Raw genomic sequence first — 16,337 nt, 5'->3', positions numbered from 1 at the left:
ACAAATGAATATCATTCGAAAATTATGACTACGCGAAGGAAAACGCAAACGTCAGCTCTCTCCCTCTCTTTCTTTCTTTCTGTCTCTCCGTCTCCCTTCCTTCTCTCTCTCTCTCTCTCTCTCTCTCTCTCTCTCTCACTCATCTAGAAACAAAAGGCTACCAATTATTTCTGCAAAATACTTTTGAAGCTGTGCGTTTTTACTGTTTTTGTTTGTGCTTTTGGGCTTCTAATCTTTAAAATCTTTCATTCTTTTATGTGAGGAAGGCACTAACTCAGTGATGTAGGGATGCATTCATTTTCCTGTCTATTATTCGTCAATCAATATTATTCATCGACTGCTGATCGATATATTGGGTGATTGATTGAAGGCCAGGTATTTCCATGTGGACTTTCCACCTCTTTGTGTATGTGCCCCAGGAGATACCCGTATCATCCGGGGACTTTGACACCGCCTTGTTCAACCTCCGAGACGCGCAGTGGAAGAAAGTGCGTGACATCCTTACCCCGACATTCACTGGCCGAAAGATGAAGATGGTACGTAGAGAAACGCTCAGGCGTTTCTCTTTACATAGCTATGTTCTTATATCAACTCATTCTCCTGTTTGGTATTAACGCACACACCTGCACAAGCAATACACGTTAAAATACATTCCAAACACACCACAGTGTCCTAAACCATCTTCAAAGCACTATCCTTCTTATACCAGCCTTCTTTTTTTTTTTAGTGATAAGGATCAAAACTTTGAAAAATACATGCATTTGAATGAAAGAAATTATAACTGGTAAAGAAATGAAAGGCACTGCAGGTAATCATGCGCGTTATGCGCGGTCTACAGCATCAAGTTGCGTTCCATTGTCTTTGTTTAATCATAATATTCAAACATTGATTATCACATGATGTATAACTATAAGAATTTACCTGGTTTTGGGAGGCATCTTTGCGGACGCATTCAAGTATTCTTACGAAAGGTCCATTCGAAATGTTAACGTAGAATGTTATTACGTCACATATTTAGATATTTCATATTGGCCACTCCTATTTGATGATCAGAGTGTTATACATGAAATCAAGTTAACACTGCCTAACACTCTTTTGATTTCCAGAGTTTCATTACTAATTTTTGCTTCGAAATTTCTCAATAAGAGAGGTGGAATATGATATTGTGAACTGTTAAAAAAAAAATACAATATTGTGAACTTTTTTCTCTTTGTATCAATTTGTTTGCAATTTGTGATCAGCAAGTGCCGCTTTTTTGTAGTCTCGTTGAATTAATGTGAAGAAACAAACTAACATGCAACACTAAGACTTATACTAAGACTTTCATTCCTGAGGGGCATACGGGAATGTCCAAATAATGCAAATCTACCAGAAATCATTTTTACTCTTGAACGAATCGTCCAGCTTTTGTAGCACTTCAGTTTAGGGGAGTCACCATTTTCTCTGCGTTTTAAGAATGACTCCATATGCATTAGGAAATCTTGTCCTTTTATCGTGCATATAAAATCCTGAGTTTCAACTAATCAGTGCTTATTAGCTTGTTCTATTTTCCATTATATGATTTCTCTTCGCCAAGATGTCAGGCATCGTGAATTCCTGCGCAGATACCATGATGGACAACGTACAGAAGGCGTGTGCTAAGGATGGCACAGTTCAGTGTAAAGAGTAAGTCTTGTCTTCGCTCGATCCGAATTCCACTGATTCTGCTCATTTTCATCGAGACACTTTCCCTACCGTGGACTATTCATAAATGAACACATCATGTTAGCTTTCAACACAGATCATTTTCTTCAGACCGTGTTCTGCCAATGAAACCAACCCTAAACATTCAAGATGAAGTTTGAAGATGATTCCATTCGTTTTTAAATCAATGGCAAATTCACATTCATGAACTGGCTTATTTCCATCGAAACACTTTAAAATCGCCATAGCTGGGCTAAGAGGGCGCTTTCCATAATCGGCTATAGTCAGCATTACGATGAACATGAAAAATTTCACCACAAACTCGCAATATATGTCCTTTTTTCTAACATGTATAAATAATTATCCCTTAACATATAAGTTTGAAATGAGAAAATGCAAGCGCGTAGGAAATGCACGAACAATTCAGTGACTTTTATGTATCATCTAAACCACTGGCGTAGCCAGGGGGGGGGCGATGGGGGCGGTCGCCCCCCCTAAGATTTGGACCGGGGATTTGGGAGGCGGAAAAAAAAAATGCGTGTATATCTGTATGCATGCACATGAAGCGGGTCTCCTTTGCAACCTTTCATCAAATAAGATATTTTTTTGAATATTTCACTAAAAGTGTGCACCAGATCGTTGAATTTCAATTCAAAATATGCAAAATCTCTCGTGCTTGGGAGGGGGATATCCCCCTCCCAAACCCTCCCCCTCTGTGCCTCTTTCCCTAGCTTAGTACACTTTTTAGATTTGCAAAAAAAATATGAATAATTCTGAGTGCACAAGACTTATCACTTATATCCCGAAAACTCAAGGTTCCCTCATGTATAAGGGGAGTTTCCCCTTTTAATCGACCCTTTCCTCCCTCAGTCCCGCCCCCCATCAGTTGTTTTGTGTTGTTGTTTTTTGTGATTTCCCAAATGTTGATTCCATCAAATATGCGTATACGAGATATCTCAATTTCAACCTTAAAAAGGCAAAAGCTCCATCGGAAGGGAAGGGTGGAGATAACACTCGCCCACGCCTTCTCCCTGCTCGCCCGCCCCTCCCCCCCCCCCCTTCCGCCATGCATAGAAGTAGACTGTGGCTATACCAAGATCGCTTTATTTCAATTCTAAAAACGCAAAAGCTCCGCGAGCGGGAGGGGAAATCCCCCTTCCCCTAAGCTCTACCTCACTAGACTTTATACATACACACAGATGGTGCACATTCGGAATAAGAGCTAAATTCCGTGATTTTAACACTTCGATGAAAAAGTATTGCACCAAAAATGTGCACCAGATCGCTGAATTACAGGTCTGAAAACGCAAAATCACGTTCGTGTGGGAGGGGATATGCCCCTATCTACACCCTCGTGTGCATGCTTTTTCTGTTTGATTGCTGAACAGACAGCGTTCATGATATTCAGTGTAAGAATTAATACAAGAAGATTATCTAAATGATACCATTTTATAGGCAAATATTGTTCAATAATAATCTACACTAAAATATACTGCAACCTTAAACAAGTGGGACTGTTTCAACTCGTTAAAACATGCAAAAACATGCATCAAATTGCACCATTTGCAACATCAAAATGCAAAAAGTTCTTACCGTGGGAGGGGGACACCCCCTCCCACCCCCTCCCCTCCCCCTTCGCTCGCTCCGGTCGCTCGGGTTCAGTCGCGTTCATGATATTCAGTGAAAAGAATTAATACAAGAAGTGTATTTAAATCATACCATATTATAGGCAAATTGTTCAATAATAATCTACAGTAAACAATTAGTATACTGCAACCTCAAACAAGTGGGACTGTTTCAACTCGTTAAAACACGCAAAAACATGCATCAAATTGCACCATTTGCAACATCAAAACGCAAAAAGTTCTTACCGTGGGAGGGGGGACACCCCCTCCCACACCCTCCCCTCCCCCTTCGCTCGCTCCGGTCGCTCGGGTTCAGTCGCGTTCATGATATTCAGTGAAAAGAATTGATACTAGAGTGTATTTAAATGATACCATTTTATAGGCAAATTGTTCAATAATAATCTACACTAAAATATACTGCTACCTTAAACAAGTGGGACTGTTTCAACTCGATAAAACGCGCAAAAACATGCATCAAATTGCACCATTTGCAACATCAAAATGCAAAAAGTTCTTACCGTGGGAGGGGGGACACCCTCCCCTCCCCCTCGCTCGCTCCGGTCGCTCGGGTTCAGTCGCGTTCATGATATTCAGTGAAAAGAATTGATACTAGAGTGTATTTAAATGATACCATTTTATAGCAAATTGTTCAATAATAATCTACACTAAAATATACTGCTACCTTAAACAAGTGGGACTGTTTCAACTCGATAAAACGCGCAAAAACATGCATCAAATTGCACCATTTGCAACATCAAAATGCAAAAAGTTCTTACCGTGGGAGGGGGGACACCCTCCCCTACCCCTCGCTCGCTCCGGTCGCTCGGGTTCAGTCGCGTTCATGATATTCAGTGAAAAGAATTGATACTAGAGTGTATTTAAATGATACCATTTTATAGCAAATTGTTCAATAATAATCTACACTAAAATATACTGCTACCTTAAACAAGTGGGACTGTTTCACGTCGATAAAACGCGCAAAAACATGCATCAAATTGCACCATTTGCAACATCAAAATGCAAAAAGTTCTTACCGTGGGAGGGGGGACACCCTCCCCTCCCCCTCGCTCGCTCCGGTCGCTCGGGTTCAGTCGCGTTCATGATATTCAGTGAAAAGAATTGATACTAGAGTGTATTTAAATGATACCATTTTACAGGCAAATTGTTCAATAATAATCTACACTAAAATATACTGCTACCTTAAACAAGTGGGACTGTTTCACGTCGATAAAACGCGCAAAAACATGCATCAAATTGCACCATTTGCAACATCAAAATGCAAAAAGTTCTTACCGTGGGAGGGGGACACCCCCTCCCACACCCTCCCCTCCCCCTTCGCTCGCTCCGGTCGCTCGGGTTCAGTCGCGTTCATGATATTCAGTGAAAAGAATTGATACTAGAGTGTATTTAAATGATACCATTTTATAGGCAAATTGTTCAATAATAATCTACACTAAAATATACTGCTACCTTAAACAAGTAGGACTGTTTCAACTCGATAAAACGCGCAAAAACATGCATCAAATTGCACCATTTGCAACATCAAAATGCAAAAAGTTCTTACCGTGGGAGGGGGGACACCCTCCCCTCCCCCTCGCTCGCTCCGGTCGCTCGGGTTCAGTCGCGTTCATGATATTCAGTGAAAAAAATTGATACTAGAGTGTATTTAAATGATACCATTTTATAGCAAATTGTTCAATAATAATCTACACTAAAATATACTGCTACCTTAAACAAGTGGGACTGTTTCACGTCGATAAAACGCGCAAACACATGCATCAAATTGCACCATTTGCAACATCAAAATGCAAAAAGTTCTCACCGTGGGAGGGGGGACACCCCCCTCCCACACCCTCCCCTCCCCCTCGCTCGCTCCGGTCACTCGGGTTCAGTCGCGTTCATGATTCAGTGAAAAGAATTGATACAAGAAGTGTACATGTATTTAAATTATACCATTTTACAGGCAAATTGTTCAATAATAATCGACATCAAAATAAACTGCTACCTTAAACTAGTGGGACTGTTTCACGTCGATAAAACGCGCAAAAACATGCATCAAATTGCACCATTTACAACATCAAAATGCAAAAAGTTCTTACCGTGGGAGGGGGGACACCCCCCTCCCACACCCTCCCCCCCCCCCCCTCGCTCGCTCCGCTCGCTCGGGCTCGGTCGCTTCGCTCCCTCACAGACTAACCGCCCCCCCTAAGATGAAATCCTGGCTACGCCGATCTAAACAGACCCACATATTTCACACTAGTCCTGAATTTACCGATTAGGGGAAAGGGTTCTGCTTTTAAACTCCACTCAGAGATCCTTGTGGAAGATTTATACTGTCTGTACATATACGTGTTTTGTGCTTTATAAATCTATAATGCTGTATCATTCTTTTTGATGTTTACTTGATTAACCGATGCAGTCTGTTCGGCGGTTTCGTGATGGACACGGTGGCGAGTTGTGCCTTCGGTCTGCAGGTGAAGTCACAGACTCAGGCAGACGAACCATTCGTGAACCACGCCAAGAAATTCTTCCAGGTTTCTTTCACCACACCCGTCTTCGCCCTCGTCTGTAAGTAACCGAGGAATCAAAAGGATCTTCAACAGAATAAGATAGCGGGGATAGTTCTTTGAATATTACAAATACAATTGTACAGAGGGTGGCATTGGTTAGAAGCTGTCATTGCACATAGATATTCACCCCTCAGAACTGATACTCCCTTCTTGGATTCAAAGTCCTTCTTACTGATCTCGTAAAGAAAATTCAATGCGGGAAAAAAGCAACACAGAAAAAAAAATGTAGAAGATGCAGTTGTAGTAGTATTAGTAGTAGTAGCAGCAGTAGTAGTAGTAGTAGTAGTAGTTAGTAGTAGTAGTAGTAACTGTAGTTGTAATAGCAGTGGTAGTAGCAGTAGTAGCAGTAATTGTAGTTGTACTATTACTGCTACTACTAGTAGTAGTAGTAGTAGTAGTAGTAGTAGTAGTGGTAGTAGTAGCAGCAGCAGCAGCAGCAGCAGCAAGAGTTGTTGTAGCAGAAGTAGGGGGAGAAGTATTAATAGTATCATTTATATGAATATTATGCTTTCACTGACTGACTCTTTCCCCCGATTTATCTTTCTTTGTTTCAATGCTGTTCTTCGAGTTCAGCTTTCCTGCCGTTCTTGGCGCCTGTTGTCAAATTTCTTGGATTCACCCTCTTTCCGAAGGACACCATCAAGTTCTTCACTGAAGTCATTGACAAAACCATTGCTATGAGGAAAGGCGGACACGGCACACACGTGCGTTGAATACGGTTTTCCTGCTTCTGTGTTTATTACTGTAGTTTACTTTTTTGTTGTGGTTGTTGTTATTGTTTCTGTTTTTACTAAGTTGTGATTGTTGTTGTTGTGGTTGTTGTTGTTGTTGTTGTTGTTGTTGTTGTTGTTGTTGTTGTTGTTGTTGTTGTTGTTGGCGGTGTCATTATCATTGTTCATGCATGGTGACATTTTACAGCTTAACTTATATAACTTATATGCTTGCTATTTTCAACGTTGACGTCAGGGGCATGTTTATGTGATACTAGCCATGCCAGCACGACTAGTAAATGGATTATCTACCACTCCATACTCCATATATTATGTGTCCGACATTTTACATGTCCGTATGTCTGTCTGTCTATATGTCTATCTGTATGTCTGTCTCTCTGTCTGTAATGTCTGTCTCTGTGTCTGTCTGTCTGTCTGTCTGGTTGTCTGTCTCACCGTCTTGTAGACCCTCACTCGTCCCATCAACTTCCGGAGCAATTGATACAGAAAGCATGATTTGCTGACATTCATAATTGATTATCTTCTTATTTGAATTTCATTGCAAATGTTGCATGTAAGAAATAGTACAAGGAACTGAAGAATGTCACTATATTTAGACGAAATAAGAAGTTTCAAAAATGACCAACATTTCTCATGATATATCAGAATGTGGACTTCCTCCAACTCCTGATCGACGCCCAGGATGGCAAAAACATACACACCATCGAAAACGACGACGACGACCAGCATAACCAACTCTTCGTCGGATCCGACGAAGGCAAGAATTCCATCACTCCGACCACTAGAGGGCGCCTTTCCAGACGTGAGGTTGTTGGACAGGTAGGCTGAGATAAGAGGTATTGTCATGTTTGTGTCAGATAGAAATAAACCCGAAAGATGCATTGATTCTAACATTCATGTTGAAATAGACAAATTTGTTTATATGTTTAACTTCAGTCGTGAGATTTACACGGCTGAAATTGTAGCGCGCAATGTAAGTTAAATCCGACGACTACCATGTCAGGCCTTTCCGGGCAAACTACGCGGGCTTCTTGCGTGTAGAGATTTTTCAGCAGACAGGATAATTTTCTGTGGGCAGTCAAGGATTTGGGCGAGTTTCGCGAGCGTCTAACCTGCAGCGGGACGCGTCCTTATTAGGTTCTACTTGTGTGTATTCAGTGTGACCTGCATGTCAGGCTCTAAAAAAGCACGTGAGAGCTTTGAAACTGATCCACCTAAATCACGGGCGACAAATGGACAAAGTACCCGTGTTACAACTATGTTACCTGCGTTGGAGTTGCGTGACGGTGCGACTGCTAACCCCCGCAACTCATCCGGAGCAAGTTTTGAGAATGCGCAAGGCCCTGCCACACCTTTGTGGGAAAGCCTTACTTATGAATGGAAAATCCCCCCCCCCCCCCCCCCCCCCCCTAGCTTGCCCGGAAAGATATGACAAGGCCTAAACTTGGCAGCGGGTAAATAGGACGACGTGCACACCTCCGGGCAACAAGGGGCGAGGCACGTGGTGTGAACTGAAAGGTGCTGTCTATCTGCTGGGACCTCCGGGTAGCAGCAATTGTTTCCCGCAAGTTACACGCAAGGCTTGCCCGGAAATTTGTGAGATTTATAATTGAAACTGCTTTGTGTTGTAATACATACTGTAGTGAGGAGAATTTTCTCTCTTACTCACGGACACATGAAATGTCATCTCTGCTCCTCTTGAACGTTAAAATTCTAAAAGGTTCACCTCTCCTATGTCGCAGTGATAAGATCTGTGAAATTATTGACTTTCGAATATAGTTTTCATGCCATAACAATTATTCAGAAATGTAAGGGGATGAGCTCATATAAATGACTGGAAAAGTATCAAGAGATATATGAACTTGCCAGAGTCTACAATATTTCGAATCATTCGGATCATTATAAAGGCTGCGTGCATTTTCAAAAACACGCGTAAATACCAAGTTTCGTCTTTTGAAAAATAGACAACACCTGTGATCGATATCCCTCTAGAAATCCTTGCCTCTCATATACACACAGGCAATGATTTTCCTTTCGGCCGGCTACGAGACAACTACCACTGCTCTCACGCTGGGATCGTACCTCCTCGCCCAAAATCCCCACGTCCAGGACAAACTCATCGCCGAGATCGATAAGCTCGCCCCCAACCGTAACGATGTCGACTACACGAAGGTCTCAACGATGCCGTACCTCGATCAGGTCATGTGTGAGATTCTCCGCTACTACCCACCCGCTACCACGTAATGATTTTCATCTTTGTTTGGCTGTTTTGTTAGTTTTATGTATTATAGTTCGTTTCATTCTTCTAATGATGAAGAGATGAGTAAGAAATCATTGATGAAGAGATGAGTATCAGATCATTGATACACGGTATACAGAGCCACGCCCTTTCCTTAGCTCCATCCTAAATGTATTTATAATCATAGCACCGACTGAATAAAGTCTTGGTAACTTTCACGAGACTATTATTTTACGTATTTTACGTAGACTGGATCGCGAGTGTGGTGAGACCTGCACGTACAAGGGAGTCACCATCGAGAGGGGAGTGGACGTATGGGTCAACCCGTACACCATGCATCACTCATCCTCCTACTGGCCCGAGCCAAGCAAGTTTGATCCTGATAGGTGAGATACATTTAATTCCCCCAATCATCTTCGGCAAATTCATCAGTTTTGAATTTTCTTCATCCTTTCCTTGCTCCTTAAATTCTTATCATCCTTTCCCTTTTCTATTTTGTCTTTCTTACACCATTTTTTATCTTGAATGTACGTTTTTTTCCTATTTTATTTTCCTTTTTGTCCTTGTTTTCTTCATGTGTTTCTGAACTACTCCTGCTTCTTATATTTTTTTTTTCGTTTTCTCCTTTGCCTTCCCCTATGTCTATTTCTTCTTCTCTTCTTTTTCTTCCAATGAATTCTTCTTTGTTGGTCTCGTTATTCCATCGTCTCCAGGTTCTCCAAGGAGAATCGCGAGAAGCGAGACCCTTTCACCTGGATGCCTTTCGGCGCCGGACCACGAATCTGTGTCGGGATGAGGTTCGCCCTGATGGAAGCTAAGATGGCGCTTGTTCGCGTCCTGCAAAAAGCACGTTTCGAAACCAGCCCGCTGACTGAGGTACGTTCCCCCTGCCCGTTGATACCCCCCCCCCCCCGACAATTCGTGCTTATAATGCCTTATAAGTTTTTACGATTCTGATTAACCTTGCAGAGGAACTAATGGTAAAGCAGGGGCGGATCCAGGGAGGACCGCAACCGGCGCACGCCCACCCCCTTTATTTTTTGTTGAAACAAAAGAAATAAAAAGAAAAAATGGGGGGAGGGGTGCGTGCGCCCCCTTTAATTTTGTAAACGCGCCCCCTCTTTACGGAATTCCTGGATCCGCCCCTGGGTAAAGGGTGGGATGAAATAAACGTTCACATTCACGCACACCTGCGAAATACACACAAAAAGAGATTGAACGGGACTGCAGATATTAAGGAATCTTATGCCTCCGGCACGAAGTGTTGCCCAGGACATTATGCTTTGGGGCTGTCTGTCAGTCTGTCAGTCCGTCCGTCTGTCCTTGATCAATCTTATGGACAACCTAACTTAAAAACTAATCGAGGTATCGTAATGAAACTTTGCATATGTATGTTTGAGTGGACGAAGTGGACAACATTTGGGTGCACATGCACAAAATCAAAAGTCGCGGTCAAAATACTCTCAAAAAGTTTACTCTATACAAGGCCTGAAGGTATTTTCTTGAGGGTAAAAGGCCAAAGGTCGAGTGAAATGCTAAAAAAGGCACCTTTTTTCCATATCTCGGAAATGGCCAAAGGTGTCATCCTAAAATTAACTGCCTAACAGTGGTTTTCCTGTGAATTTTTGGGCCATAGGGTCAAATGGCAGAGATTTAGGATCAAGTAAAAATTCTAAAGTCCCCGATTACCTGCTCTCTTAAACAATGTAGTTATCCATCCAAACGAAACCTATTTCAAGGTAAGTAAACAATCACCACATTTGTGACAAGCATGTAACCTAGGAATAATATATATATTTTTTGTAATATTGTGAACCTGTCGTTTCACGTTGTCAAGACGTACTCTGTAGATTTATAGGAGAGCTATGGGTTATGGTCGAGGCATACTGGACGCCATTCTATGTTTTTTTTAAATCTTTTTCCCCTATTTTGTCGTCTTTATTAATTCTTAAAATTAATGGTTTGCTCAAACTCCGCGGAAAGCTTCATAAAGTCAGATTAATTCATTTTATTGATAGTTGCTTCATTTGAGCATTTATCATCCTTTATCTTAAGATTTACTGAAATAAAAAATATCCTCATGAGCGACACATGAATATTCATGCATATTCCTATCCTTTTTGTTTTCTTTCTTGCTCACAAAACTGGCATATTATCCACGTATAGTGAATCCTCCGGAGTCTACGTTTCTGTCTTTGGTGTGCCTGCGAGTATTGATCCAAAAAGAACTATCCTAAACGCATCCCACTTACATTAGTTAGCGCTTGACCTAAATTTCGGCAGCATTGGGTTATTCACAGAGTGGTTTTATTCAGCCGTTGAACCAAATCGGGTCATACATGTCCCTTACCCCACAGCTCTCCGACCTCATCAGAAAATAATAGCTTCGTGATTGTTTACAATATTAGTAAGGAATAAACGTCCCTCCACTTCATTTTCCCTAAAGGCTGTGTGAGGTGTTTGAGCAATTCCGACAATCAACGGCTGTCCTGTTTACATTAGAATATTGTCCTGGTTTCTTTTTTACAGTTATAATATCATCCTCTATATTTTGTCATATCTCTCCTTGAAGGGGGTTCAAATTCAAATTCAAATTCAAACTTTATTTTCACTTTCTTTCTTCAACAGAATGTATAAGAAACAATATCATGAACTTGACATGCGACTCGTTGTAAATATATATAACCAGACAGGATTAACAACATATTCTTGTCTACATGATCAGTAAAATAAAGATACATACACTCTATATATACACACTGAGGAGAAAAAAAGTGGAGGTACCCACTCAAAAGACTAAGCTTGTAACATGTGGATACCTCTGAGGGAAAGGGGGAAAATGGGGTGAAAACTTACAACTACAAAGAGTGCGGGAAACTGGGGAAGCGGGGAATAGAGAAAAAAAAGAAAGCAAAAGTGTGAAAAAAAGAAACAACAAACAGGGAAAAGTGGAAGAGAGAGAAGAGAGAGAGAGAAACCAAAAATTTGTTGATGCATACACCAAGGGCGAAAGCCCACAGAGACAATTAGCCAGGTGTTTTCTAAAGTGACAAATTGTCGAGCAGCTTTCCAGCGGAAGAGATTCAACTGTGAGGACGAGAGAACGAGAGCACGTATAGAATACTACCAGGTAGTAAAAATAAGTGATACCTCAAGAGAACGCAGCCTTTCAGTCAAAGAAGAGATTAATGATATCGTGCTCACAAAATATATTACAAAATTAAAAACATTCAGTTACATTATAAGACTTCAAAAGAAGCATTTTCAATCTCGTTTTAAAAGAATTCAATGAAGGGGCACTTTTTATATCCATAGGAAGGGAGTTCCAGAATCTTGGACCTACATAAATAAAAGTCTGTTGAGCTAACAAGGTTCTTAACAGAGGTAAATGAAATTCATTTGATTGTCTAGTTGGGTATCTATGGTATGTCCGGTTGCGCATAAACATGGAGTTAAATACAAACGGGAGGCAATTATTATTATAAGTATACATAAACTGCCCTAATTGTAATAAAAACAAATCCTTAATTTTCAGAATCTTGTTATCAAAAAACAAAGGATCTGTATGAGAATATGGGACAGTATTGCAAATAATGCGAAGAGCCTTCTTTTGTAACAGTAGAATCCTATCCAATGATAATTGATGCGTGTTTCCCCATACCAAAATTCCATAATGTAAATAAGGCAATATCAAAGATGAATACAATGTTAACAGCGAATGCTGAGGAATAGACAGTTTTAATCTATTAATAACACCTATGTTACGTGAAATTTTCTTGCAAACATTATCGATATGAAATTTCCAAGAAAGTTTGTTATCAACTGTAACACCGAGAAACTTTATATGGGGAACACTTTCTAAGACAGCGTCACCAAAACAAATGTCCATATCTAAATTATCTAAAGTGTTACTAAAAAGCATATATTTTGTTTTTTGGATATTCAAAGACAACTTATTTGCTCGTATCCACTCACATAAATGTTGTAGTTCGGAATTAACTGTCTGCACAAGAATATTTGGGTCTTCATGTGAGTAAAAAACATTTGAATCGTCGGCAAAAAGTATGAACGATAACACATCTGACGAAGCACAAAAATCATTAATGTAAACAATAAACAATAGTGGACCCAATAAACTACCTTGTGGCACGCCACACTTCAGTTCTCTCATATCAGAATTATGATTGTTCAAAAATACATATTGTTTGCGATCAGTTAGATAACTCCTGAACCACTCCAAGGCCTTCCCACGTATACCATAATGAGACAACTTGTAGAGTAAGATATCATGGTTTATAGTGTCGAAGGCCTCGGAGAAGTCCAGGAAGATACCAATCAAATGTGACCGATTGTCTAAAGCATGTGCTACTTTGCCAACAAAATTAAGCAAAGCATGACAGGTGCTATGCTTTTCTCGGAATCCAAACTGCGAATTTGTAAAAACATTACACATCTTCAAAAAATTCATCGTTCTTTTATATATAATTTTCTCTAAAATCTTGTAATACTTCCCCATGAAAATCTAAAATTCGTTCTTTAGACATTCCTTTTTCCCTTAAGAGGAAGTCTACCCAGAAAATGAATAAGCTCCAAAGAAAGAGAAAAAAATCCATACAGAACGTTCCAAAAGTGGCCAAAGTCGGATAAGAAATGAAGAAGATAATTTTATATCATATTTGAATTTCGCATCTTTTTTTTCGAATAACAGATCTTGACCAGTTCTTATGAATGTTCAAATAAGCGAGTTGATAATGCCATGCCCTCTTAATATTTCATATGAAATTCGAAAAAAGTCGTTATCATTACCTAGTACAGGTTGAAGCGTATTTCCATACCAAAATATATCACAGTCAACATTTGTTGTTGTTTTTTTCTTATTTTGGGTGGTTTTGAGGCAAGTGTTATATTCATACAGCTGAAAATGAGATTTTTTATCATTTCTGCTTATGAAAATTTAATGACAAGAAATTTATAGAGTATAACATCATCATCTTGCTGATTTGAATATTCATAAGGACTGACCAAGAAGTGTTAAAAAAAAGAATTTCAAAATATCACAGCTTCCGTATTTCTTATCCAATTTTGATCGTATTTGTACTGTTCTGCTGGGATTTTTTTCTCCCTTTTTTTTATGAAATTGGTAAACTTTTGGAATGGATTTTTCATTCAAGGATCCAGTAGCGAAGGGAGAGCAAGGAATAACGTACACTCTGAAACATTATGTCATCGACACAAAATATTTTGTTTGGTTTTTTAACTGAAGTTCATGCACAACATCAATTTCCCCGCTCCTCCACCCTGCTTGAATTAAAGGTGGCCAGATTTAACATGGCGTGCTCCTGTTCGAACTCGTTTTAAAATCATAAAAATTATTGTTTGTTCCTTTATTTTGTTTGCTTGTTTTCTGCAGATTCCTCCAAAGTTGGGTACCAGTGGTCTTCTTTCTCCTCCCAATGGAGTAACCCTGAAACTGGTCGCTCGCTGAGAATGATTCTACCCCAGGCCTTCCTCTTAAATAATGCTTTCATAACATATCAATTCATAAAGCGTAAAAAAACATGTATTCTTCTGCGCTGCAAAAGCCTCTCATGTACTTGATGATAATGATCAGTTAAATTAACCGACCCATGCGAGATTCCCAACTCCCTGTAGATTTTAGATGGAACTAACCGCAGTCCTGTTGCCTTAGGTTTACTTTTGTTTGTGTAATAATTTGTTTAAAAATCGGTGATACACCGGAGTAATTGGAAGAGAAGGAGCTGGTGACATAATGTTTGGATGTTGGAGATGTCTAATTATGGTGTAAATAAATCATTAATTTACAAAGTCCATGTAGATTTTAGATGGAGCTGACAATATTCCTATCGCCTTAGGTTTACTTGTGTTTGAGTGATAGTATTTGTTTATCAATCGATGATAAGACCGGAGTGATTGGAAGTGTTGGGGGATGAAATAATGTTAGGATGTTGAAGGTTTCTAATTATGATGTAAAAATTACACTGTCGTACATAGTATGAATATGAATACCTACTTATGTTCTCATATCTAATGGAACCTAGATTTCCTTAACCCTTGCTGTCCGTTTTAAACCCAGGGCTCGGAGCTAGTGAGGGGCTACAGACTACTAATCTCCTCGTAGACTAGACGCTTAGTTCGTTTGAGATTTAAATTGTTCCGTTAGCTTTAATTGTCTAAGATTGATAAATCAAAACGTGGGTTTACGGTGTGCTCGCACAAAAAGAATTACAACTTCAAGTGAGATTCAAGGATGTAATACATTGTTAGGAAAAAGGAGTAGAGAGACAGACAGAAAGACAGGCAGACAGAAATGAGATGGCGAGTCAACGGAGGAAGTTGCAGAAATATGAATTATCAACTTGTTTTTCTTGTAATTATTCTTGATTATTTTCTCACCTTCGTTGTATTCCTGTCCCTCCATTATGATAAACGCCTTCACCTCTGACTGACACATATACGATATCTATATTTATATACATATGTACAGCATCAGCATCAAATTTCTCGTGCCATCGTCGCTCAAAACACTGTACACTGTATTTTACATCAAATACATGCTCACGCTTCACTACCCCCACATTACGCCTACAAACCCATTTCAATCACTCTACAGACACCAGAAACCTCACAGGTACACCTTCCCATGCTTTAAGGACTCACACCCATAAATATTTCCCCATAGGGATATGTGTTTAAAATCAAATTTCAAAAAAAAATTCTGTAAAATAGCTGGGAGAAATGAGGTATTTCAGCTTCACGAACCTGGATAAATGAGATATACCCTTTCATCCATCAAATTTTCAGGGTGGATTCTTCAGTCCAAATTCTGTCCAGGGGTCCGCAAAGCCAAACTACGAGTTCTTGTCACTCAAAAAATTACCTATTTTCCGTACACGTACCCAATGAATTATAGTCCCCTCAAATTCCATCAGAAAAGCTTTCATCTTCCAACCAAAATGCACTTTGTAGAGGAATTCATACTCAATATCTACAGCTATTCAGTTTTTTGCCAAACTACATCATTGATTTTTAATCAATTTTTTTCTTCATTTATTTTGGTATCTTTGGTACGAATTTGTGAAGAGGTATGGGACATTCCATTGTATTTACGGGTGTGAGCCCTTAAACAAGGTAATCAGTTTACTTGGTTATATATCGTTCGAGCAATTCAATTTAATTGTTAAAATATAATGATTTGAATTATTTCATTGCCACTATGAGCGCTGCTATTGTGTATTTATTCCGTATCGCTGTCCTATTATTTTATACCGCCGTGTATGCCAATATGAATGTCATATTGGTGTTCTTGTGTAGTGAATACAAGCTTATGTTATGTTGCTGTTTTCTTTTTTTCTTGGGCTTTCGATTTCTTTTTGCCTTGTTTTTACCATATTCCCTTCAGATGTTTCAAATGGTTTTGTTATGTTCAAGCCCTAAAGAAGACCCGTAAAAAGATCAAAATCTCGGTATT

At 39.7% G+C, this 16,337-nt stretch overlaps 1 protein-coding gene across 1 annotated transcript in view; it reads left to right on the top strand.

Annotated features, from left to right (window-relative positions):
• Positions 1-16,337, top strand: part of LOC139718730 (cytochrome P450 3A29-like) — a 30,190-nt gene extending 13,853 nt beyond the window's left edge. The window contains exons 4-12 of the mRNA XM_071630194.1: positions 420-536; positions 1,577-1,665; positions 5,728-5,876; positions 6,452-6,582; positions 7,255-7,428; positions 8,629-8,849; positions 9,097-9,234; positions 9,562-9,724; positions 14,259-16,337. Coding sequence (XP_071486295.1) covers positions 420-536; positions 1,577-1,665; positions 5,728-5,876; positions 6,452-6,582; positions 7,255-7,428; positions 8,629-8,849; positions 9,097-9,234; positions 9,562-9,724; positions 14,259-14,333 — 1,257 coding nt within the window. The 3' untranslated portion in view covers positions 14,334-16,337. The remainder of the gene's footprint in view (positions 1-419; positions 537-1,576; positions 1,666-5,727; positions 5,877-6,451; positions 6,583-7,254; positions 7,429-8,628; positions 8,850-9,096; positions 9,235-9,561; positions 9,725-14,258) is intronic.

Source organism: Diadema antillarum, unplaced genomic scaffold (assembly GCF_040938485.1).
Source record: "Diadema antillarum isolate AM-2024a unplaced genomic scaffold, OU_Dant_1.0 scf00000099, whole genome shotgun sequence".
NCBI classification, from domain to species: Eukaryota; Metazoa; Echinodermata; class Echinoidea; order Diadematoida; family Diadematidae; genus Diadema; species Diadema antillarum.
This window is presented reverse-complemented; position numbering and strand designations above follow the sequence as displayed.